Consider the following 23,965-nt stretch of genomic DNA (forward strand, 5'->3'; position numbering starts at 1 on the left):
CTAGGTCTGATAAAGTGTAGACAGGTTCAATCCCTGTTGCCACATAATCTAGGTGTGTTGGTGCATGCCTATAGTCTAAGCACTGGAAAGGTGGAAACGGGGTGTGGGGGGGAATCAGGAGTTCCAGGTCATCCTTAGTTATGGAGAGTTTAAAAGATCAGCTTGAGCTACCTGAGATGCTATCTCCAACAACAACCAGAAACAGTCAGAAGGGATGGATACAAGCTGATAGTTTCTTGGTTCTTCTGGCCTGGCCTTCCATGTTTTGGAGATAAGGACACCGCAGAGCACTTCTTGCTTGGTGGTCTTGTGACTTGCTTTGGAGAAAGGTCAGAGAGCCCTGTTTGCGCCTGCTGTTTTTCAGATGACCACAGCTTAATCTCTGCTTTGTGTCACTTTGGTAGTGTGTCCCAATCCCTGCCATACTCAAGTATACAAGTCAGGTTAGTGTGCGTTCATTTTACTGAATTATTCTTTGAAATGTGTATATCATTTGGGCAAATTACTTAAATACATTATTGTAATTCAATTTTTTCTAAAATGTATTCTCTTTATATTTTTAGTGTTGCTTTTTCACAGAACTAAGATACTGAATATAGTAGGTTGCATTAAACGACCTGTGGGTAATAAACAGGTTCTTATTTTAGTACCAGTTTGCCATTTCTTTTTTCTTTCTTTTTATTTTATTTATTTTTTTTACTTTTTTTCAAGACAAGTTTCTTTGTGTATCCATCAATAGCTGTCCTGGATCTCGCTCTGTACACCAGACTGGCCTCGAACTCACAGAGATCCACCAGCCTCTGCCTCCCAAGTGCTGGGATTAAAGGCGTGCGCCGCCGCCGCCGCCGCCGCCGCCGCCGCCGCCGCCGCCGCTGCCGCCCAGCCAGTTAGTCATTTCTTAAAGAGATTTACAATGCCTCTTACATTCCACCCAAAGTACTATAGCAACACTTTGTTGAGGAAGGCTGTTTTTTGTTACTTCCCTCGAACCCCCACTCCAAGTCATATTGGTAGCTAAGGAAAGCATCATTAAAAAAAATCAGTTTTTGCAAAATATCTGTTATTAAAAAGCATGACAGCATGTGATTTAATTGGTTGATTTCATTTGACTTATCCATTACTGTTTGTGAAAGGTTACATGTTCTTACCAGAAACAAGAAGAAACCCATGGGAAAATGTAGTCAACTCTTCTCTTAGAATGTTTAAAGCTTGACTGTAAAGTATGTATTGTCCACAGGCTGCTTATTCTTTATATTTAAACACAGTTTCGAATAATTTGGCAATTAATAAAATGAACATTTTTTTAGTGCTACTTAGTCCCATTTTCCTGGGAGCATGACAAAATTGAGGTTCTGTAAATGCACGTTGGTATGTTTTCTTTACGTGGCTCTGAATCTCATGTGAGTAAGTTTGTAGAATTAATCACTGTGGAAGGAATTCTTTTGCCCTTCTGAGTGAAGCTCCCACAGGCACAGTTGGGCTGTCCTTCTGGGTTGCTTTGAGGGCACTTTAGCAGTTTCAAAAACTTAAGTACTAATTTCATAGCCAGTGTCAGCTGAATTTATTGAAGTAGGTCAGACTCTGGATAAAAACTTGTTTCCCAACCCTGAAGAGTCGTTATCCATTCTTCTGTTTGCTAGAGAGTGTAATCAATTCTCCCACATCGACCACAGGATTTCTAGAGTAGTTTTAGGAAATCTAGATAGTTTGATTTTTTTTTTTTTTCAGGTATAGGAAATTACCTGCAATCTTTTCTGACTTTATTATCCTAAGGGCATTGAAAAAAGAAAAAAAATAACTGATTTCTCTTTCCAAAGAAGCCATATATCCAGTGGTTGTATTCATTAGACTGGATTCACACACATATATCCATGATGACACATGGAAAAAATGTAAAAACTCTTGGAAGAATTCTTTTCTTTTAAGAAATTATTAGAAGAAGCTGGGCGGTGGTGGCTCACGCCTTTAATCCCAGCACTCGGGAGGCAGAGCCAGGCGGATCTCTGTGAGTTCGAGGCCAGCCTGGACTACCAAGTGAGTTCCAGGAAAGGCGCAAAGCTACACAGAGAAACCCTGTCTCGAAAAACCAAAAAAAAAGAAAAAAAAAAGAAATTATTAGAAGAAATTATTTTTTCTCCTGTTGAGTTTAATTGAGTACCTTTTTAAATTACTACATGCTTAACATGTTGCTTAGTTTGATTAATGGAAAGCATTTTTTTTCTGTTCTAGTAACTAAAATTTCTACCTGATTATCAATCAGGAAGTAGTTTAGGCATATCACAAACATGATATGGAAAGTATACATATCATGAGAAGTCAATAATTCACTATATTTTAATTTGTAAAGGGAGACTCATGGGGGTTGGGATTTGAAGTGATTTTGTTTGTTCTTTTGAGACAAGGCTTGCTTTTGTACAAGGGTGTTTGTACTGTGGGTCGTTTCTTGTACCAGTTACTCAGTGTACACACTGTAGAGCTGTTAGTCTGTTCTCAGTGTACACGCTATAGACTTGTTAGTCTGTCCTCAGTGTACATGCTGTAGTCTTGTTAGTCTGTTCTCAGTGTACACGCTGTAGAGCTGTTAGTCTGTTCTCAGTGTACACGCTGTAGAGCTGTTAGTCTGTTCTCAGTGTACACGCTGTAGACTTGTTAGTCTGTTCTCAGTGTACACGCTGTAGAGCTGTTAGTCAGCTTTTCTGGTAATTTATAGATTGTCTCCTTAGAAATTCCAGCATTCAAAGAGTACTGGTAGGATGCAGCCAACTAATGTAAGCAACCAACTTCATTAACTCTGGAGAAAATCTGGGTTAGAATTCAATGGGCATGTCTGTTATTATTCAGTGTGACACCTACCGACTGGGTTAGAAGTATATAGGGCCATTTTGATTTCTACCTTATTTGCTGACTTTAGAACCTGTGACTCTATTGTACCTTGTTGGGCTTCCTCACAGTTCAGTAGTCAACTGCTAGTTAAATAGGGTGTTTAGTATGTGCTATAGAGATTTGTCATCTATGTGGGCATGATAGGGTAGGAGTTAAGAATGGGTTTTAGGGGCTGGAGAGAAGGCTCAGTGATTAAGAGCATTGGCTGCTCTTCCCAGCACCCACATGGCAACTCACAACTGTCTGTGACTCCAGTTCCAGGGGATCAGACACCCTCACACAGACACACGCTTAGGGAAAACACCAATGCACATAAAATAAAAACAAACCATTTAAAATAACTCACTTCTTTAAAAAAAAGGTTCAAGACAAAACTGGAGAATGGGTTTTAGAGCCAACCTGCTGGGTTTATATCTTCCTTGCTTTTTGACTACTTTAGTGAACATTTCCTCTTCCCTAGCCTTTGAATAGGGAACGTCATAACAATTAATTCATAGGATTATTGTATTTAGCACTACAACATACATGTTAGTTATTAAAAGTTTATTATCCCTTACTTATAAAAAGCAAATTACAAGCTGTTGTGTTTTTTAAACATTTCTTTGCTTATTTATTATGTGTGTTGCATGTGCTACATTGCTTGGCGTGTGGAAGTTGGGACAACTTAGTTGGTTCTCTGGTTGCATGTGGATTCTAGGGATTGGCCTCGGGTTTGGTGGCAAATTCCTTTAGCTGCTAAGACATCTCACCAGCCTTTGAGTATATACAAATCATTTGATAGTACAGGCTGACCTTTGTCAATACATAGCCTGTTTTTATTCTGTGTTCGACCTAAGTTTTTATTTTTAGTTTGTAAATGCAGATATTTGTTGTTAATTTATGGTACTTTCATGAAGTATTTGTGTTGTTACTTTTCTTCTTGCTGTGACCAAATACCTGACCAGAAACCACGTGGGAGAAGGGTTTATCTCCCTCCAGTTTGAGGGTCTGTGGGATGCCACTGCAGTGGAGTGGGAGAGGGCTGCTCACACTGCATCCCCACTTGGGAAGAGTGGAGGACTGGAGGAACTCTGGCCAGCAAGCCTCGAGGCCCTGGCCCAGGGACCCACTTCCTCAAGTCTCTACCTCTGAAATGTTCCACAGCCTTTCAAAACAGCTCCGCCAGCTGTGGACCATGTCCTCAAACCTGAGCCTATCTGTGACATTTCATATTCAGACCACAGTGTTGGTGACAGTTTTTCTCATGAAGTAAAAGTAAACCTGGTGGCTGGCAAGATGAATCATTGGGTGCTTTCATGCATGCTGGACGACTCGAGTTTCATCTCTGGATCCCATAAGGTGGCAGGAAAGATCCTCTCTTGAGACTTGCCTTTGACTTCTACACGTTACACACATGCACGCACACACACTAAAAAATGTTGTTGGGTTTTTTGGTTTTGTTTATTTATTTGAAATAGAGTCTCACTGTGTATCCCTGACTGGCCTAGAACTCACTATGTAGACCATACTGGCATTGAGTTCATAGAGATCATCCTGCCTGTCTCCCCAGTACTGGGATTAAAAGTGTGCACCATTAGCTGGGCAGTGGTGGTGCACGCCTTTAATCCCAGCACTCGGGAGGCAGAGCCAGGCAGATCTTTGTGAGTTCGAGGCCAGCCTGGTCTACAGAGAGAGATCCAGGAAAGGTACAAAGCTACACAGAGAATCCCTGTCTCTAAAAAAACAAGATAAAACAAACAAAACAAAAAAAAAGTGTGCACCATCACAGCTAGCAATTATAATTGAAAAACAAAAAACAAAACCCAATCATAGATACCTGTACTGATAATAGCTGGGTGGTGCTACAGTGGCCCTGCTTACTGAGTGTCTGCTATGCTAGGCTCTGTACTGGCTGTTTACACTTGTTTGGTATTTGCTCTAGCAGTTCTCCGAGTAGACTGTGTGGCTCATGACTTAGAGAGGGTAAGGAACTTGCCCATCACGTGGTCACTTGGGGATGAGCAGTACTGAGTTCAGGCCTCATCTCTGACTTCGATACTCCTGTGTTCTTTCCCTGGCTTGCATTGCCCCTGTAATAGAGCACATTTTTATAAGAGGGGAAAAAGCCTCATGTGCTGAAAGTCCATTTTTATCCTCTTTTTGTTTTAGGTGCTGGAAAACCTCCTATGTTTGGTGATTATGAAGCTCAGAGACACTGGCAAGAAATTACCTTTAATTTACCAGTAAAAGAGTGGTATGGATGATTTTGGCTTGATTTTGTTGTTCATCATAGGTAATATAGATTATATGAAGATATTTAAAAGAAAAACCCCATTTTCTTCATCTCTTGCATATGGTGCTTTGTATACGTTGTCTTTCATATTGCATGTCATCTTTAAAGTTTCACAGTCCTGAAAATTACCCACGTGCATGCTCAGTTAGCTAGGATGTGCTATTAATCTAGAACTTCTCATTTTAAATAATCTATAAATTTTATTTCTTCTCATCCTGTGTGATGATATGGGGGTGCACTCATGTCACCGTGTGCCTGTGGTGGTCAGCGGACATGTGGAATTGGTTTTCTCCGTCCACATTTACACAGGTCCCAGGGATCAAACCCGGAGAGCCAGACCTCCGGACAAGCGAGTTTACCCACTGAGCCATCTTGCCAGCCCTAACCTCGAGGTTTGGTGCAAGAACACTGTGTATCTGGGAAGCCCCTCTGGATAGATGCAAGCTGAAACGGCGGCAGAAGCGGACAGTGTTTTGCCCTGTTCCCTCACCCGTACCTTTCTCACTAAAGCTTACTGTGACATCAGCTCTAGCTAAAAACAGAAACGTCTTGGCAGTAGTAACTGGCTATATGTGTGGCGCTGAAAAGGAATAAAAAGGAGATTTGAATTTGTTTTCAACTGAAAAATTTACTTCTGTCCCTTGGCCACCTAGAGTACTCTGCATCTAGTGTGGGTCCTGGCACGATGCAGACCCTTGTGAACATCTCCCTAAGGAAGGAATGTTCATTTGTCCTTTCTTATGTGGTCTTATTACTATAGCTCTCCCTGTAGTGTAAAGAAAATCACTCTACCATCAGTGGTTTCATGGTATGGTTTGTATGGATCTCCTGCTTTGTAGAACTCAGAACATCGTAGAGATTGCTGTTATTCTCAACCACTGAAGCAGTGGTAATTCACCTTCATGTTGTGTGCACATCTGCCTGGAGGTGTCCCGGAGTGTCTCTTCGGGACCTTAGTGATGTTAAAACGGGAAGAGTGTAGGTGCCGTGCAGACTGCCTGAGTTCAGCTCCCAGGTCACTGTTGGCTCCACCTCTGCAGACTGATTAACTCTCTCTTCTAGCAGAGTGGAAGTAACTGTCTCCATATTTCACTGGGTCAGCAAGGGCTTTTTTGTTTGTTTTTGTTTTTTGAGACAGGGTTTCTCTGTGTAGCCCTGGCTGTCCAGGAACTCATTTTGTAGACCAGGCTGGCCTCGAACTCAGAGATCCGCCTGCCTCTGCCTCCCCAGTGCTGGGGCTAAAGGCGTGCGCCACCACATGCAGTGAGTAAGGGTTTTATTAAGGCATTTCCACACATGCTTTGTTCTTATCACCCTCGCCCACTCCCTTCTCTTCTCTCGCTCACTCTTCCTGGTTCCCTTTCTCCCCAACCAAGAACCCCCTCTCTGCTCCCATGTCTTACATATTCTATGGCCCCTTCTTTTAAAAGGACTTTAATTTTTTTTTGTATGCCTGTGTGTGGGCATGTATGTAGTTGAGTCCAGAGGCTGACGTTGGATCCCCTGGAGCTAGAGTTAAAGGCACTCGTGAGCCTCTGGATATGGGTGCTGGGAACCAAACACTGGTCCTGTCCAAGGGCAATACATACACCTTAACTGATGAGCTGTATCTCTAGCCCCCCATTAGTCCTTTCCCTCTTCTCAACCCCTTAAGATCTTTTCTCCTTTCATGGTCCCCTTTCTAATTTCTTCACCTACACCTTCATATCTGTATGTATATGTGAGAATTAAAATTTAGGATCCACATATGAGAGAAGATGGAGCAGTAGCTCAGAGCTACATCCTGATCTGCGGGCAGAAAGAGAACTGGGCCTAGCATGGGCTTCTGAAACTTAAAAGCCCACCCCCATTGAGCACACTTCCTCCAGTGAGTTCACATCTACTCCAACAAGACCACACCTAATCCTTCTAATCTTATCAGAGTTCCACTTCCTGATGACTAAGCATGAAATATATAAGCCTAGGGGAGCCATTCTATTTATTTATTTATTTTGTTTTGGTTTGGTTTTTCAAGACAGAGTTTCTCTGCATAGCAGCTCTGGCTGTCCTGGAACTCACTTTGTAGAGCAGGCTGGCCTTGAACTCACAGAGATCCACTTGTCTCTGTCTCCTGAGTGCTGGGATTAATATGGGAGCCACTTTTATTCAAACCACCACACTGCATGCTAGGCAAGGACTGGACCACCAAGCTGCAGAGCTACACAGCCATCTTCCAGGCTTCTTTTTTCTTTTTCTTTCCCCCTTTTAAACAGTCCCACGGTGTAGTCCAGGCTGGCCTTGAATGGTAATTCTGTTGCCTTATCTGAGTGGCTGTGATTACAGGCCTGTGCCTAGGAGCAGGCTCCCTCTTAAGAATTACCCTAAGAGTGGGGAGTGCAGTCTTAACATTACCTTCTTGCCATAGCAGAAGTCTTTGCATTTTTACAGCTCACTGTCACTTCAGCGCCTCTTTCACTCATCTCCAGTGAATTTCAAGGTTCAAGTAAACGAAAATTAGCTTTTCTTTATAAGCTGGAAACCACATCAACTTGTTTTGGTCAAAAGTAATCTTCAGTGACTCAGTGACTTCCTGTTGCTGTATCCATCCCAGTAGTTTGGTGGTTAATGGCAAATTAGAACTACTGCTAAGAACTTAGGTTCTGCCAAGCAGTGACTTGACAGCTTCACTTGTTTAACTGAGTGCTTGAACAGCGCTGTGAGGCAGACGCAGCGAAGCGTTGTGCGGTGTGCCTTCCAGTGGTGTGAATTTGGAAGTAACACAGTTGGTGCCTGGCATCAGACAACCCTTCCTAGAGAACCGAGCCCTTGTGCACCATTTTTTCCTGGCAGATTCAGGCTGTGCAGAGGGCCTGGCCTGCAGCTCATGAGGAGAAGACACTGATTTCTAGCTTCTGGTGCCAGCCACACAAGGACTCAGGATGCTCCTGTGGATGTTTCTGCCGGAACCTCCGACTGCCCTCAGCCGTACTGTACCACAGTGCCCCCACCCATGTCATTCAGCTCTCTAGTAGGCTTCGAACATTTTACTAATCCTCAGCTCTGTACACGCTATATTTAAAGAAGAGCAAATCCGGGTGTGAACAATCAATTACTTGATGGAGATCCCTTTAAATACACTTTAAATACATTCTTTGAGAATATCATATATGTATTTTGATCATATTTACCTCCCCCCACTCCAGCTTCTCCCAGATACCTCTCTGCCTCAGTCTCCTTCCAACTTCATGTCTTCCTTTTGTAACCCACTGAATCCAGTTACTGCTGCCAGCATGTTTATGGGGGGAGGGCCACCTGTTGAGCACGGCACCCTACCAGACATCTGACCCTCCCTTCCCTAGCAGCCATCAATTGCCAACAGCTCAACTCAGGTGGGCTAGATCCCCCCTCTTGATGAGAACCTTGTTGAGTACTAACTTAAGTCTTCATGTTGGAGAAGTGAGAGCTTGTGACCCATTTGAAACAAGATGATGAGCAGTTATTTGGGGGTGATGCAGTTTGCTCTGCATTATTGGAAATTGCTCCTGAGACTGAGAGTAAAGTGGATGGAAGAAGTTGCTTATCTATAAAGGACATAACTAAGAAATATGTTTATATAAGCTTAGTTTTCCTTTTAGAGACACAGTGGCTTTTTATAATTCCTTCATAACTGTAACTGGAGGAGCTGAGCACATTTATGGACTCTAGACAGGTTTTTCCCATTGCTTCACAGAATCTTTTCTGTAGTAGGACTAAATTATATATGCAGCTAAATTGTTTTCAAAATCTTCATCAAGCCTGCTGACTCCATGAAGTCTTCCTCTTTCCATAAGCTGTATTGTAGATGAACAGTCTTATTAAATAAGAAACACAGAGCCAATTGCAGAGTTAAAAGCCCAAGTTAAAAGTAGCTGAGAGCTGAGCTTACCCTTCGCTGCTGCTGCTGTCCTTCCTCTCAACAAGAGCGCTACTTCCTGTGTATCTGTCTTTTTATAGACTTTCTGTTCTGCCTTCTCATTGGTTGTAAACCAAACCACATGACCTCCTCATCACTGCCCATTTATACAGACCTCCAGGTCTTCTATGATTGCTATTGAGATTAAAGGCGTGTGTCTCCATGCTGGTGGTATCCTTGAACACACAGAAATCTGGCTGTCATGTGATCGGGATTAAGGGCGTGTGCTACCACTGCCAGACTTCTGCTATGGCTTGCTATCAGCTCTGATCCCCAGGCAACTTTATTTATTAACATACAAATAAAATCACATTTCCGTACAAATAAAATATCACCGTACTGTATCTTCTTGCGTTCTTTGAAACTGGCTTTGTATTTTTTAAATTATGCTTTAAAAATGCCGTTTTTCTAATTTGTTATAGTATCAGAAACAAATTGTCCTTGTTGCATATATTTTGTTGTATGAGTATAATTAATTTACTAAGTCTGCTAAGAATTAAGTCCTAGGCACCTGGGGCATCCCTGTTTGTATTTGATGTCATAGAGTAATTATTAATGCCTTAATTAGTCAAACCATTAAGCTTAATTTTAATTAAATGGCATGAGATATTAAATTACGTCTCGAATATTGGTAATGGAATTGTGCTTTTTATTTTTCCAGGTATTTTAACAGCAGTGACAACAATTTACAGTACTGGGGACTGGATTACCCACCTCTTACAGCCTATCATAGTCTCTTATGTGCATATGTGTGAGTTTCTCTTTTTAAAATAGAACTGAATATTTATGCCCTTAGACACAGTGTGATCTGGTTTATGTAAGTGTGATTGCTTGTAGCTTCGATCATATGACAAATTTAAGAGCCACTATCAGATTTTGAACATTTCTGTAGTGTTTGTGGTGTACAGGCAAGAAAGAATGCAGAACTTAGATTTGTTTTGGAGTAGAGCAGTTAGCAACTGCACATGACTGCTGAGCAGTGTAATACAAGAAAGCTTTAATTTTTCTGCATAGTAGCCAAGTAATGAAAACTGTAGTTCCAGTCCCCCACCCCCCCACCCCCATTTCCCTGTGCATCCCTGGCAGTTCTAGAACTCACTCTGTAGGCCAGGCTGGCCTCAGACTCAGAGCTCTGCCTGCCTCTGCCTCCTGAGTGTTGCCAAATGGCCTTCTTAACTGATCTGCTAAGGTAGAAACTTGTAGGATAGGCATGCCTCCTTTAAAAAAAATAAACAAATGAAGTGCTTTCTAGACGAGGACTTGTGTTTGGTGGGGACCCTGTTCACTGCTGGAGCACATTCCTCATAGACTTCATGTGTCAGCGGACATTTGAGAAACATCTTCACGGTGTCTCCTGAGCTCATTTTCCGTGGTTTATTATTTCAACATTTAACTGTTTCATATTTTAATAATGGGTTGAAATTAAGTTCCTAAACATGATGGTTAGTTATACTTTGTAGTGTTCAGGATATTATAATATGATTGAAAACTAGATTTATCAATAATAATGGCTGAATTTTATGGGAAATTTATGACCGATAATGTTTATTATAGCCAGTTGTATTGGTAACTGAAGAGGTTCTAAGTGAAGTATGTTTTTAATAATGAAATGTGATATCAGATTATTTTTTATACTAGGATGACAAGAGTCAGACATCTGCGTATTACATGGTTTTATTGGAAGATGGGCAAGGTAGATGAGATACTGTTTTGTATCCTCAGTGAATTTTACACGATTAAATACAAGGAGAAGAGCTTCAGTATTGACCCTATTAACAGCAGCAGCCAACTCTTAGAGTCTATGTTCTCAGGTGCCCTTCTTACTAAAACCAAGAAGAATAAAGTGCATGTATGTATGCTTTGATTTGCAGGGCAGAGTTTATAAATCCCGACTGGGTTGCTCTGCACATATCACGTGGATATGAGAGTCAAGCGCACAAGCTCTTCATGCGTACCACAGGTAAAAGAGCAGTTGGTATGGGCTCAAAAATGTGTTTTTTAAAAACAATTTGGATAAATTGATAAAATAGCGTTATTATTCTTTTTTTGTTTGTTTTTGAGACAGTGTCTCACTGTGTAGCCCTGGCTGTCCTAGAACTCACTATGTAGACCAGGCCAGCCTTGAACTCACAGAGGTCTGCCTTTCTCTGCCTCCTGAGTTCTGAGATTAAAGGTGTGTGCCACCATGCCTGGCTACTGTTCTAATGGTTTTAAAATTGTATAATTATGCATATATGTGTATGTATGCTGTAAGACTAAAAGTATATGTAAGCTTTAAACCAAGAGTAAAGGAATAAGTCTGTGTTTCACATCGATTATCTCACTTGATTCCATGATGCAATGAATATTCTTACCCTTATTTTTTTTTCCATTTTATTTTATTTATTGCTATTATTTTTTACAAACAATAGATTTGCTGCAACATGCTCTGGCTCATATTATTGAACTAAAAAATTTAACACATTTCAAAAATATCAAAAATACACTATAATGAGTCTTAGGACTACAATACGACAATGACTGCACAAAAACCAAAGATATGAGCCCACTGTTTGGATGATATCCACTGGCAACAGTGGGAGAGAACCCTATAGCATCTGGGAGATCTTACCCTTATTTTAAGCTGAGGAAACTACCGAGGCTCAAATGTCAGTTAGTTAGGAACTGAAGTTGTACTTGTTTACGCTGCTGCTTTAGTATCCTAATCCCAGGTTCCTTCACTGTTCTTAAAGCCGTCCTTAGAGTGGGGCTTCATACATTGTGGTGTTTGTACATTAAACAACCCACTCAAACACTCCCTCCTCTCTCTTTTTTTCCCCTCTTTGGTTTTTGGAGAGAGGATTTCTGTGTGTAGTTTTGGTGCCTGTCCTGGATCTTGCTCTGTAGACCAGGCTGGCCTTGAACTCACAAAGATTCGCCTGGCTCAGCCTCCTGAATGCTGGGATTAAAGGCGTGTGCCACCGCCAGGCTCTCCTCCTCTCTTTTTGAGTGGTGCTGGGGACTGAACAAAGGGACTTAAAATGCTAGTCAAGCCTTCCCACTGAGCTACACCCCCAGCCTGTCATCAGTGTTTATAGAGTATTATTATGCACTGCTCTAGGTTGAAAGTAGTAAGCTTTGATTTCTTTAAAAGCATTATAGAGCTAAGATTTAATTCTGATTTGCACCTTTTGTTGTTAATTAACCCAAGGACTCTCTGTTGTCTTTACTGTTCACCTCTTATGGAATATCATCCAGGAGATAGCTTCTGTTTGTCTGCCCTTTTGCTCGTCTCTCCTTCTTCCAGGACTTTCCACTGTTTTCTTTCTTTGGCATGTTCGTTCCATGGTTCTCAGCACCCACACTGATATCTGCATCCCCGAGAGTCACACTGGTTAAAGCCCATTCTAGTTCAGAGAGTGCCCAACGATAAAAGTGCCTTCCTTGTGCAGGATAACAGACTTTTGGGACAGCAATGTTGTCCTGTTGGAGAATTTGTTGTTGTTGTTGTTCTAAAACGACTGTACAACAAGGAATTATACATTGCTGTTTCTCTGTTTTGTCCCTGTCCCTATTCTTTTTTTTTTTTTTTTTTTGGTTTTTCGAGACAGGGTTTCTCTGTGAAGCTTTGCGCCTTTCCTAGAACTCATTTGGTAGACCAGGCTGGCCTCGAACTCACAGAGATCCGCCTGGCTCTGCCTCCCGAGTGCTGGGATTAAAGGCATGCGCCACCACCGCCCAGCCCCTGTCCCTATTCTTTTGTCTCGTACCATCCCTTCTTATGTACACACAGACACACACTCATACACGATGTGTGTATTTCTAGTTTCTTGCTTACCCAGGCCTCTCAAGCTCTTTTTTTTTTCCTTTGAGAGAGTCCTGCCATCTCTTCTATCATGACTGGTTTGGAACTCATATGAAGCCCCGGGCCTCATCCTCATGCTGCATCCTGCTGATGGATAAAAAAAATAATGTTCATGAGACACTGCTAGGCTCTCTCTAACTCTTTATATGCATCGACTAGTAAAAGTTTGTATGTTTTTATAAATAGCAGCAGTAAAGATTCTCCTTGGAGCTGTTCTGAGCAGAACACTTTGAGTGTGCAGATACAAGAGACCAGACTGTCTTCCTGTGCTCTGAGCGTTCATTTGATGCTCAAGTCTGAGCTGCAAGAGTGTGACTGCGGGTCCTCATCTCGTTGATTACGTGTATTAAAGTCAGAGAAGCGTCTTGGGATGCGGCCTTTATAAGCAGAGGGAATGCAAAGGGCTAGTTGTGTAGGGACTTGCAGGTAGTGTTGACACAGTTGTCAGTCAAGGCTGCGGAGGAAGGTGGTTGGTGGAGAGCCTGATGGACGCATTGTATTTGCTTGTTTGCAGTTTTCGTTGCTGATCTGCTCATTTACATCCCAGCTGTGCTTTTGTACTGTTACTCCTTAAGAGAAATCTCACCTAAGAGAAAGGTAAGTTTTAAAGCTGTCTGACATTTCATCTCTGAAATGTTTATTACTAGCGTACTAAGTACCAACTTTAAGGAAGCCCCGCTCTTTGGGAGTAGATAGGATAATGAATATTTTGTCTTCTACTTATTAATTTTCATTTAGAAACAATAGTTTAACTTACAATAATTACTTTAAGTGTGCTCTAGTCATAACAGAATGCATTGAACTTCAGAAGTACTGTACTGTTGACCCATGCCATGCTGGACTTATTGCTAAGCTTGTAAATCAGAGTTCTGAGCTGGCTGGGGACAAGCACTTGACTAAAGGGCATGTTGGAAAGTGTGTGTGTCTGTTCATAGTCATTATCAAGCATCCTTTCTTGAGAATTTTACATTGAATGATTAGATAGCCAGTCATTTGATTAAATGGGTATGATGACAAGGGTGCCTTTAATTCCAGCATTCTGGGAGGCAGAGTCAGGTGCATCTTTATGAGCTTGAGGACAGCCTGGCCTACATAGTGAGTTTCGGGACACCCAGAGCTACATAGTGTGACTCAACAAAACAACTGAACTTTTTCAGTAATTTTACTTTTTATTAAAGTATTTTCTTTTGCCTCCATGAAAACTTTAGTGTCTTAACAGGTGTCTCTTGAAAATGGAATATTTTGAATAAGGAAGGACAATGCCTCAGGAAGATGGATGTTCCCTGCATGCTGGATGTACAGTGCTCGTCACTCCGCTATAATAATGACCTCTTTATCTACCATACTTTTCTTTACAGATCGCTAGTGCATTATGCATATTGCTGTATCCAGGTCTTATTCTTATCGACTATGGGCATTTTCAGTATCCTTTATTAAATTGGAAATGAAATCAGTTATATATTATGATCTAGGCTCACTGCACGTTGTAGCTGAAGTTTTCCTGTGTCCCTCCTGGCCTGTGGTCAGGACAAATCTCTGCCACTTGCGTCCCCCAAGTAAACACACAGAGGCTTATATTATTTACGATCTGTATGGCCGTTAGCTCAAGCTTATTACTGACTAGCTCTTACACTTAAATTAACCCATAATTCTTATTTATGTGTAGCCACGTGGCTTGGTACCTTTTCTCAGTTCTGCTTTCACATTTTGCTTCCTCTGTGTCTGGCTGGTGACTCCTGACTCAGCCTTCTTCTTCCCAGAATTCTCCTTGTCTGTTTATCTCCCACCTTCCTGCCTGACTACTGGCCATTCAGCATTTTATTTATCAGCCAATCAGAGCAACACATTCACAGCATATAGAGCGACATGGCCCATCAGCACGTAGCACTGCCTTCCTCTATTGTCATATATACTTATATGAACTCTTTTCAGTTGATAAAAGTCTGGTGTGGTGAATTAAAGTCTTCAAGTTTCTGAGTTATGCAATTTTGTGGGGATATATTTTTTTAAACAATTATGTATTCTTTCCTTATTATTTTTAATTTTAATTTTATTTACTTTTTTTTGGGGGGGGGACAGAGTAACTCTGTACAGCTCTGGCTATCCTGGAATTTGCTGTAGACCAGACTGGCCTTAAACTCATAGAGATCCACCTGCCTCTGCCTCTCCAGTCCTGGTATTAAAGATATCCAACATTTTTTCCCCTTATTTTTTTTTTTTTTTGTATAATTTATTTTTATTTTATATGCACTGGTGTTTTGCCTGTGTGCATGTCTGTGTGCATGTCTGTGTAAGAATGTTGGATCCCCTGGAACTGAATTTACAGACAGTTGTGAGGTGCCATGTGCATGCTGAGCTTTCTTCAGGTGTTAGAGTTTTTATTTCCCTCTTCTGCAGGTTTCCTTTCTGTTTTGTGCCTTCTAGGAAATTACTCTGTCTTTACCATTAACACCTCTGTTAAATTCCATTTGTTTTGTTAGGCATATTTTGAATTTCTAATTAAGATTTTCTTTCTCTTCCTACTCCTCTTTTTCTTTTGATTCTTACCTGATTGACAGAAGCATACAGTGACAACAGCAATTTTGTTGTCGGTGTTGAACTTGCTGCCAGAGTGGTTTTATTCTACAGATTTGGAATATTATTATAATATTGTGAAGTAGTTTAACAGAAACAAAATTATGTTGTCTGGCCGGGCGGTGGTGGCGCACGCCTTTAATCCCAGCACTCGGGAGGCAGAGCCAGGCAGATCTCTGTGAGTTCGAGGCCAGCCTGGGCTACCAAGTGAGTCCCAGGAAAGGCGCAAAGCTACACAGAGAAACCCTGTCTCGAAAAACCAAAAAAAAAAAACAAAAAACTATGTTATCTGTACTTGTAACTCCTTTAAACCTTTACACATTGCTGTTTAACAGCAGACAATATATTTGAGCCTGCTTTGTATACATTTTTATCCCTTTAATATTTTCAGCTTATATTTAGAAGTAAGCTTTTAGTTTACATGTTGTTTTTAATCACACAAGAAATATGTTTACAAAATGCAAGCTCTGTGGCTTAATTACTGAGCTAATTTCCTTGACACAGGGACAGATATAATTCTGTGAGTCTTGGTTTTGCTTTGTGGGGTGTTCTTGGAGTATCTTGTGACTGGGACCTGCTAGGGTCATTGGCATTTTGCTTAGCTCTAAATTATAAACAGATGGAGCTCTACCATTCCCTGCCATTTTTTTGCTTTTTACTTGGCAAGTGTTTTAAAAAAGGCCTCAAAGGAAAGGGGTAAGTGACTCTTAGAGCACAGAATTAAAAATTTTTAGAGAATTTTTTTGCATACTTATCTGGAGGAAGGTGGTCTTTGGTTTAGGTGCTTTCTTATAAATGTGTTGGCCATGCATGGATGAATGGAGGAAAGTTATTGAGCCATGTTCTGTATCCTTGCAAATCCTCGTAACTACTGGACTGTTTGGATCCATGTACACTTCGGAGGCAGTCTGGGCCAGTTTTCCAGAGTACTCCTGTGGAGTGCTATCACTTTAGAGCTTATCATGCTATGCACTTATTAAAAATACTCCTGCTTGACATTTTTCTTCATGGCTGCATCCCTTCATGCCTGTAGCAATGACAGCCAAGCTAAATGCTAATTATGATAGTGGTGGGTCTTTGGCTGGAAAAATGAGTCTTTTAACAGTTGTGAAAATTTCAGCTGTGTTGTGAGTGGATTCCCATCTTAAATCTTTATTGATAGTATCGATTGACAGTGCTGTTATATTTGCGGTTATTGTATTGAATGATAGTCACATCACTTTTTTCAAGAGTTGTTAGCCTTTCTCTGTCTTACTGCTCATCTCCGCTCTTTGTTCTAGGTTTGAGTCGTTGATTAAGATAGCCTGTACTGTCGTGGCTTCCTTCCTTCTGTGTTGGTTGCCCTTCTTTACAGAAAGGGAACATGCCCTGCAGGTTCTAAGAAGACTCTTCCCTATTGATCGTGGATTGTTTGAGGTATGTTTACAAATGGACCTTCTTCTATTACTGCACCTCCCTTTTAACTTTGGGGAGCTCATAGAGGAGATACCAGGGACAGTAACTTCCGTTTCCTCCTCCAGTCAGCCTGTCAGTTATTAATCCAATATAGCACCCCTGACTTAGTTGGCATTTTTTAGTGCCTTATGAATAGGTAATATTTTTGCCATAATTAGGTCCATAATTCAGTTGTACTTTTTTTAAAAGTCAGATTGGTCCATAGTAAAAGAGCATTGGATGCTGAGGCGACCAAGTTAACCAGCCTGCCACCGTGTTGGTTTACATTCTCTTCTTAGTTTGCCAGAATTATTTGTTAAGCTGATAATCCTGTTTGCCTCAGAAAGATCTCATAATTCCTTATGAAATATATAACCTTCATCCACAGTAATTTTTAATGAGAATCCTTCATTTAATGCTACTTTAATCACTCTGGTTAAACTTTTATTGCATGAATAATTTGATCATTTAGATTTAGTAATTAAATTAAACAAACCATTTATTTCTGAAACAAAAGGTCTTTTAATAAACTTAGAGACAACATATTTATAGATAATTTGCTTTTGAATAACATTTCTTTTGAAAAGAATTAGAAAGCATCTCTAAGTTTTGAATACATAATTTCTATAAAATAGTTTTCCATGGATTTGCAGGAGGATGGGATAATGTTTTGAAAGAGACTGAACAGTGTTGTTGTGAATGCAGAGGTGTGTGGACAGTGTCACTGTACAGATTGGTGGTATCTCCATTGTTGCTAACATCACTCATTAGGTGCTAGACCCTTCTGCATGACTTATGATCCCCACAGCTCTAAGATGGCTCTTGTCCCTGTTGTACAGATAGGAAACTGAGGTCAGACATTCATAGACACAGTATGTGGCAGAGTCATGATTTCAAGTCTTGATAACCTTAATAGCAAAGCAAAGCTTGATTTTCTATAAAGACTGCCTGTTATTTGTTGTATCTTCCATTTCAGAAGGTGTCTGTGACGGTGAGTCATGGAATGGTGTCAGACATATTCAGTGTGTCACCAATCCCCTGTTCCTTGTCCACCACAGAAGCTCCAGAGCAGTGGTTCTCAACCTTCCTAATGCAGCGACTCTTTAATACAGATCCGCATGTTGTGACCCCCCCAACCATAACAGTATTTTTGTTGCTACTTCATAACTGTGATTTTGCTACTGTTATGAATCGTACTGTAAATATCTGATGTGCAGGTGGCCTTAGGCGACCCCTGTGAAAGGGTGGTTTGACCCACAGGTTGGGAGCGGCTACTCTAGACCTTGTCTTGACCAGGAAGTGGGTAGGGCAGCTGCTGGCGGCCACGCTCTCCTGATGCCATGTTTGCAGCTGTGTAGAGGATGGGTGGCACCAGCTGGGGAGCTGAGATAGCAAATCTCCTTCTGAGTGAGCCCAGCCCAACTGCTAATGTTTTAAAGCTTCTTGATTTATTAGCAATTAGTCTTGTCATTGCTAGGACCTATTAGATTATGTGACAGAAAGTTACATTTGTAATAAAATGGTGCAAATGTAATTAATATTTATTTTACAAGTTTGGGGGGATTTTTGCTTAATATACTGCTTTTTGAAAAATATTAAGTAGTTTACTAGAATGTGGATTATGGTTGACTAATGCTTTATATAATCTGTATTTCAAAAAAGAAAAAGAAAAATGCTTGAGGCTGTGGGTATATATTTTTATTGCTTGAAGAGTTTAATCTACTTTGTTATAAATGTGAATGAAAGTTTCATGTCTCTAAAGTTTATTACCTGGAGATTATAGGCTGTACTTCATGGGGTTTAATATTTCTTTCAATTATACCAAAATGTAAAACTAACAAATCTCTTTTAAGGATAAAGTAGCCAATATTTGGTGCAGCATTAATGTTTTTCTGAAGATTAAGGACATTTTGCCTCGTCACATTCAGCTAGCAATCAGGTAACTAACATAATATATATATAGATATAGTGCTTTATAAACTAACCTTCAAAAATATTACAGTAAGCGGGGCAGTGGTGGCACACGCCTTTAACCCCAGCACTCAGGAGGCAGAGGCAGGTGGATCTCTGTGAGTTTGAGGCCAGCCTGGTCTACAAAGTGAGTTCTAGGACAGCCAGAGCTACACAGAGAAACCCTTTCTCAAAAAAACCCAACCCAATTACAGTAATATGCTATTTATCTGAGCTGGTCATTAGTGACTTCCCACTTAATACAATTCTGTCCTCCTCCTCTTTCTCCTCACCACCCCCTTTTTTTATGTTTATTTTTTTGAAACAGGGTTTTTTGTGTAGCCCTGTCTGTCCTTGGTACTTGCTCTGAAGACCAGGCTGGCCTCAACTCAGATCTGCCTGCCTCTGCCTCCCCAGCTGGGATTCAAGGCAAGCGCCACCACTGCCTGGCTTCTCCTCCTCCTAATCTTTATCTTCTCCCTCTTCTCCTTCCCAGTCTGAATTATTTTATGTGAACATTTTTCTTATTTTTCCTTTAACTAGAACATACACTATAGGTTAACATTATCTTGAAGAATTCATGATTGTCACAGGTGTGCAGCCAGCATTAGCCAGCAAAATAGAGCAAGTTAGAGATTATTCTGTGTGTGAACTTATCACAAGAATTGGATAATGCAGTTGTGGGGTCTGGCTAAGCAAACCAGAAGTCCACATGGCAGGCATCAGGAGTGTCTTGAGAAGGAAGTGCCCCTGACCCATCATGGCTATTAGGAGGCCTAAGCTGTCTTAGGGGCTTCCAGCTGATTGCCAGGCCCCAGGACAGACTCCCCTTTGCTTGAGTAGCAGATGGGTGTTGCCTTTCTTGTGGGCTCTGCCTATAGACCAATTTCTAAATGGTCGTATTAAACAAAAATCCCGGTGCCAGATAGTAAGGTGAAAACCTGAGAGATCAGAGGAATAGGAAAAGCCACAAGCCAACGTCATCTCACTGACCCCTCAGCTTCCAAAGAGACCTACTTCCTGTATACCCACGCCTATATGCCTTTCTGTTATATTTGCTTTCTCTGTCCAGCTACATCACTTCTTCTTCCTGCCCAGCTCTGTCACTTCCTGTCTGTCTATACAGACCTCCAAACCTTTATGGTTAACTAGTGTTGGAATTTAAGGTGTGTGCTACCACACCTGGCTCTGTTCCCAGTGCGGCCTTGAACTCACAGAGATCCAGACAGATCCCTGCCTCCTGAATTATAGGATTAAAGGCATGTGCTACCATTGCCTGACTTCTGTGATTAATATAATGGCTGACTTTTTCCTCTGATCCTCAGAGAAACTTTATTGGGGTACACAGATAAAATATCACCACATTCGCCTCTCAGAATAGACTTTTTTTCCTCACAGGAAATATACAAAAAGGGAGTCTGGGGACTTCAGTTCAGCCTCGTGAGCTCATTGGGTACAGAACCACTGAAAGTAAGGAAGTCAGGAGGTTCTGTGTTGAGATATATACCGTGTTCAGGCTCAGGGAGCTGTCTCTCACAGCACTGAGGTGTGCTCAGGCTCTGGGAGCTGTCTCTCACAGCACTGAGGTGTGCTCAGGCTCTGGGAGCTGTCTCTCACAGCACTGAGGTGTGCTCAGGCTCTGGGAGCTGTCTCTCACAGCACTGAGGTGTGCTCAGGCTCTGGGAGCTGTCTCTCACAGCACTGAGGTGTGCTCAGGCTCTGGGAGCTGTCTCTCACAGCACTGAGGTGTGCTCAGGCTCTGGGAGCTGTCTCTCACAGCGCTGAGGTGTGCTCAGGCTCTGGGAGCTGTCTGTCACAGCACTGAGGTGTGCTCAGGCTCTGGGAGCTGTCTGTCACAGCGCTGAGGTGTGCTCAGGCTCTGGGAGCTGTCTGTCACAGCGCTGAGGTGTGCTCAGGCTCTGGGAGCTGTCTCTCACAGCACTGAGGTGTGCTCAGGCTCTGGGAGCTGTCTCTCACAGCACTGAGGTGTGCTCAGGCTCTGGGAGCTGTCTCTCACAGCACTGAGGTGTGCTCAGGCTCTGGGAGCTGTCTCTCACAGCACTGAGGTGTCTGTGTCTGCCTTGTCTCTTCCCTACTCCCCAGCCATCACTAAGAGAAGCTGCTCACTCCTTATGATTTGTTCTTTCTGGACTTGAAAACTCAGATTGTCAACTTTTGTGGAGTGAGGGCCAGGACTCCCCTGAGAGTTAAGTTTATGAGTATTTGTGTTGGAAATACGGTGTTGTTTCCTTAGGCCTGGTAGTGTTTTCTTATTTTCTAGTGTTTGCTAACTGACCTGCAACTCTGTTCTTTATATCTTTATACATGATATTAAATGTGGAATGACAAATGCAATACTTAGTATTGTTTGGTTTCGTATTATATTAGAATTGTGTACAAAAGTGTATACATACTTCAATGTGTATGCTTTATTTAGGTTCTAGTTTAAAATTTAATAAATAATAAAGTTTAATCTGGGATCAAATTAGATTGATGAATGATATAATCCTTATATTTTAAAAAGTAATTGTTTTAGCTGGATTTCTGTCACAGAAGACACATTTTATTGCTTTTTAGCTTTTGCCTTACATTTGTGAGCCTGCTTCCTGCATGTATAAAACTGACCCTTCAGCCTTCTTCTAAAGGATTCAGATTGACTCTGGTAAGTTCTCATGTTTCTTACACTTTAGTTTTTGCTGTAGCTGACATTTTAAAAACATCACTAAGTATTTTCTGCTTTGGGGTAAGATTGACTGGGCTGCAAAATAAAACGCTCGATCATTTGACCGACACTAAACACCGTCCTTGTGCAGGTGCTGGATTAGGCATAAGGCTGAGCAATCAGAATCTTTGGTTTACTTCAGGAACTGTTTAGTTTCCGCTTTGTATCGATTGAGGGAATACAAAGGTGGTGATAACATGCGCATCTGTACTGGCTGGTTTTGTGTGTCAATTTGACACAAGTTAGAGTCATCAGAGGAAGGAGCCTTCATTGTGGCGATGAGATCCAGCTGTAAGGGATTTTCTCATTTAGTGATCCATGGGGGAGGGCCCAGTCCATGGTGGGTGGTGCCATCCCTGGGCTGCTGATCCTGGGTTCTATAAGAAGGTAAGCTGAGCAAGCCATGGGGAGCAAGCCAGTAAGCAGCACCTCTCCATGGTCTCTGCATCAGCTCCTGCTTCCAGGATCCTGCCCTGTTTTGAGTTCCTGTCCTGACTTCCTTCAGTGATGAACAGCAATGCTGAAGTATAGGCCTGATAAGTTCTTTCCTCCCCAGCGTGCTCTTTGGTCATGGTGTTTCGCCTCAGCAGTAGAAACAAGAGCTAATGCTGTTGAGCCGCTGGCATTATGCTTGGTCAGGTACAGATCAAGTCTTTGTTGTGATGGGGAAGGTGGAGATCTTGGAGGAGGATTTTAGACTGTTGCTGGGCAAGTGGGATTTCAGCCAGATTTGGGAAGCTAGGCAAGGCTTGGAACTTCTGGACAGCAGAAAAGAAACTCAAGGCAGAAGAGAGCTTGAGCTAGGAAAGGACAGAGAGCAGGAATGGATGTTAAAATGTGTATTTGTGTGTGTGCTTGTGTTTAAGGGTAGGTGAAGAAAAGGTAAAAAATGGGGCAAGTTTCAGAAGATGTCAGATGTTTGGTTGAGAGGCTTCTGTATGAGATGTGCAAAGACAGATTTTGGGAAGAGGAGAGAACAGAAACATATTTGGGTTGCTCAAAGAATAAAGGGGTAAGAAAAGTGGCTTGGGCGAAGTGGAGTGAAGGAGACAGTAACTGGTGGATTAGGAAAGACAGAGTTCACAAGGGTCCAGGCTTTATTGGATGTGTACTAGGAAGCCCTTGGGGGGTTTGAGACGGGCATCATGTGATCTGACACAACTGTGAGAGTGCCTCCAGTTAGGTTACTGTACTGGGCCAGGTGATGTGCAGGTTGCTTGCCAACATCAGCAGAGCAGAATGGAGCGAAGTGGATGGCTGATGTGTGTGGGAAGTGTCAGCACATTTACGGAGGGGATGTGTGGGATGTGTAAGTCAGGAGTTGTGCTTCAGCAGCTAGAAACACACACACAGATCTGAGACACATACTGAAAACCCCAAGTAGCCGGGTGACTTCGCAAAAACAGTTACTATGTCTCATTGGGGCACACTTTTTAAAAACACTGCAATAAATTTGTTTGATTTTCAGTTTTAGACTTTGACCTTTTTGTCTTTCATGCTTAACAAATTTACATTGATTTTACTTGCGTGTTTGTGTGCACTTGTGTGCACGTGCCATGGCATGCCTGTGTAAAGCAGAGGACAGCTTATGGAAGTTGGTTCTCTTTTTCCTCTAAGTGGGTTCTAGAGATGGTACCCCTGCCCTTGGGCAGCAAGGGCCTGTACCTACAGAGCTATCTTGCTGGCCCTATATGTTTTAAGTAGTTTGCCAGGCTCCAGGGGGCAATGGGGGTTTGACTGTTATATTATCGCCTGTACATGGTAGTTTTGTTTATTATTGTTTATTTAAGAAAATTTTTTATTCATTTTACATACCAACTGCAGATCCCACCTCATCCTTCCTTCCACTCTCCCCCTCAACTTCCCCCTCACCCTCATCCCTTCCTCCAAAAGGGTAAGGGCTCCTATGGGGAGTCAGCAAAGCCTGGGGTATTCAGTTGAGGCAGGACTAAGCTCCTCCCCGCTGCATCAAGGCTGAGCAAGGTGTCCCACCATAGGTAATGGGCTCCAAAAAGCCAGCTCATGCACCAGGGTTAGATCTTGATCCCACTGCCAGGGATCCCTCAAACAGACCAAGCTACATAACTATTTCCCATATGCAGAGGGCCTAGTCTGGTCCCATGCAGGTTCCAGGAAGGAGGGATGAGGTGGGATCTGCAGTTGGTATGTAAAATGAATAAAAAGTTTTCTTAAATAAATAATAATAATAATAATAAACAAAACTACCATGTACAGGCGATAATATAACCGTCAAACCCCCATTACCCCCTAGAGCCTGGCAGTTTAAAGTTTGTGAGTTAATACGAGCTTGGTTCAATTGTCTCTGTAGATTTCCCCATCATTATCTTTTATTAT

The 23,965-nt window shown here is 41.8% G+C and overlaps 1 protein-coding gene across 1 annotated transcript in view; it reads left to right on the top strand.

The window, feature by feature from the left end:
- The window catches only part of Alg6 (ALG6 alpha-1,3-glucosyltransferase), a 45,891-nt gene that overhangs the window by 3,866 nt on the left and 18,060 nt on the right, over positions 1 to 23,965 (top strand). The window contains exons 2-10 of the mRNA XM_059254567.1: positions 5,032 to 5,116; positions 9,748 to 9,837; positions 10,958 to 11,046; positions 13,445 to 13,527; positions 14,289 to 14,353; positions 16,015 to 16,200; positions 16,785 to 16,920; positions 18,792 to 18,877; positions 21,466 to 21,550. Coding sequence (XP_059110550.1) covers positions 5,032 to 5,116; positions 9,748 to 9,837; positions 10,958 to 11,046; positions 13,445 to 13,527; positions 14,289 to 14,353; positions 16,015 to 16,200; positions 16,785 to 16,920; positions 18,792 to 18,877; positions 21,466 to 21,550 — 905 coding nt within the window. The remainder of the gene's footprint in view (positions 1 to 5,031; positions 5,117 to 9,747; positions 9,838 to 10,957; positions 11,047 to 13,444; positions 13,528 to 14,288; positions 14,354 to 16,014; positions 16,201 to 16,784; positions 16,921 to 18,791; positions 18,878 to 21,465; positions 21,551 to 23,965) is intronic.

The sequence above is a fragment of the Peromyscus eremicus genome, chromosome 2, assembly GCF_949786415.1.
Source record: "Peromyscus eremicus chromosome 2, PerEre_H2_v1, whole genome shotgun sequence".
NCBI classification, from domain to species: domain Eukaryota; kingdom Metazoa; phylum Chordata; class Mammalia; order Rodentia; family Cricetidae; genus Peromyscus; species Peromyscus eremicus.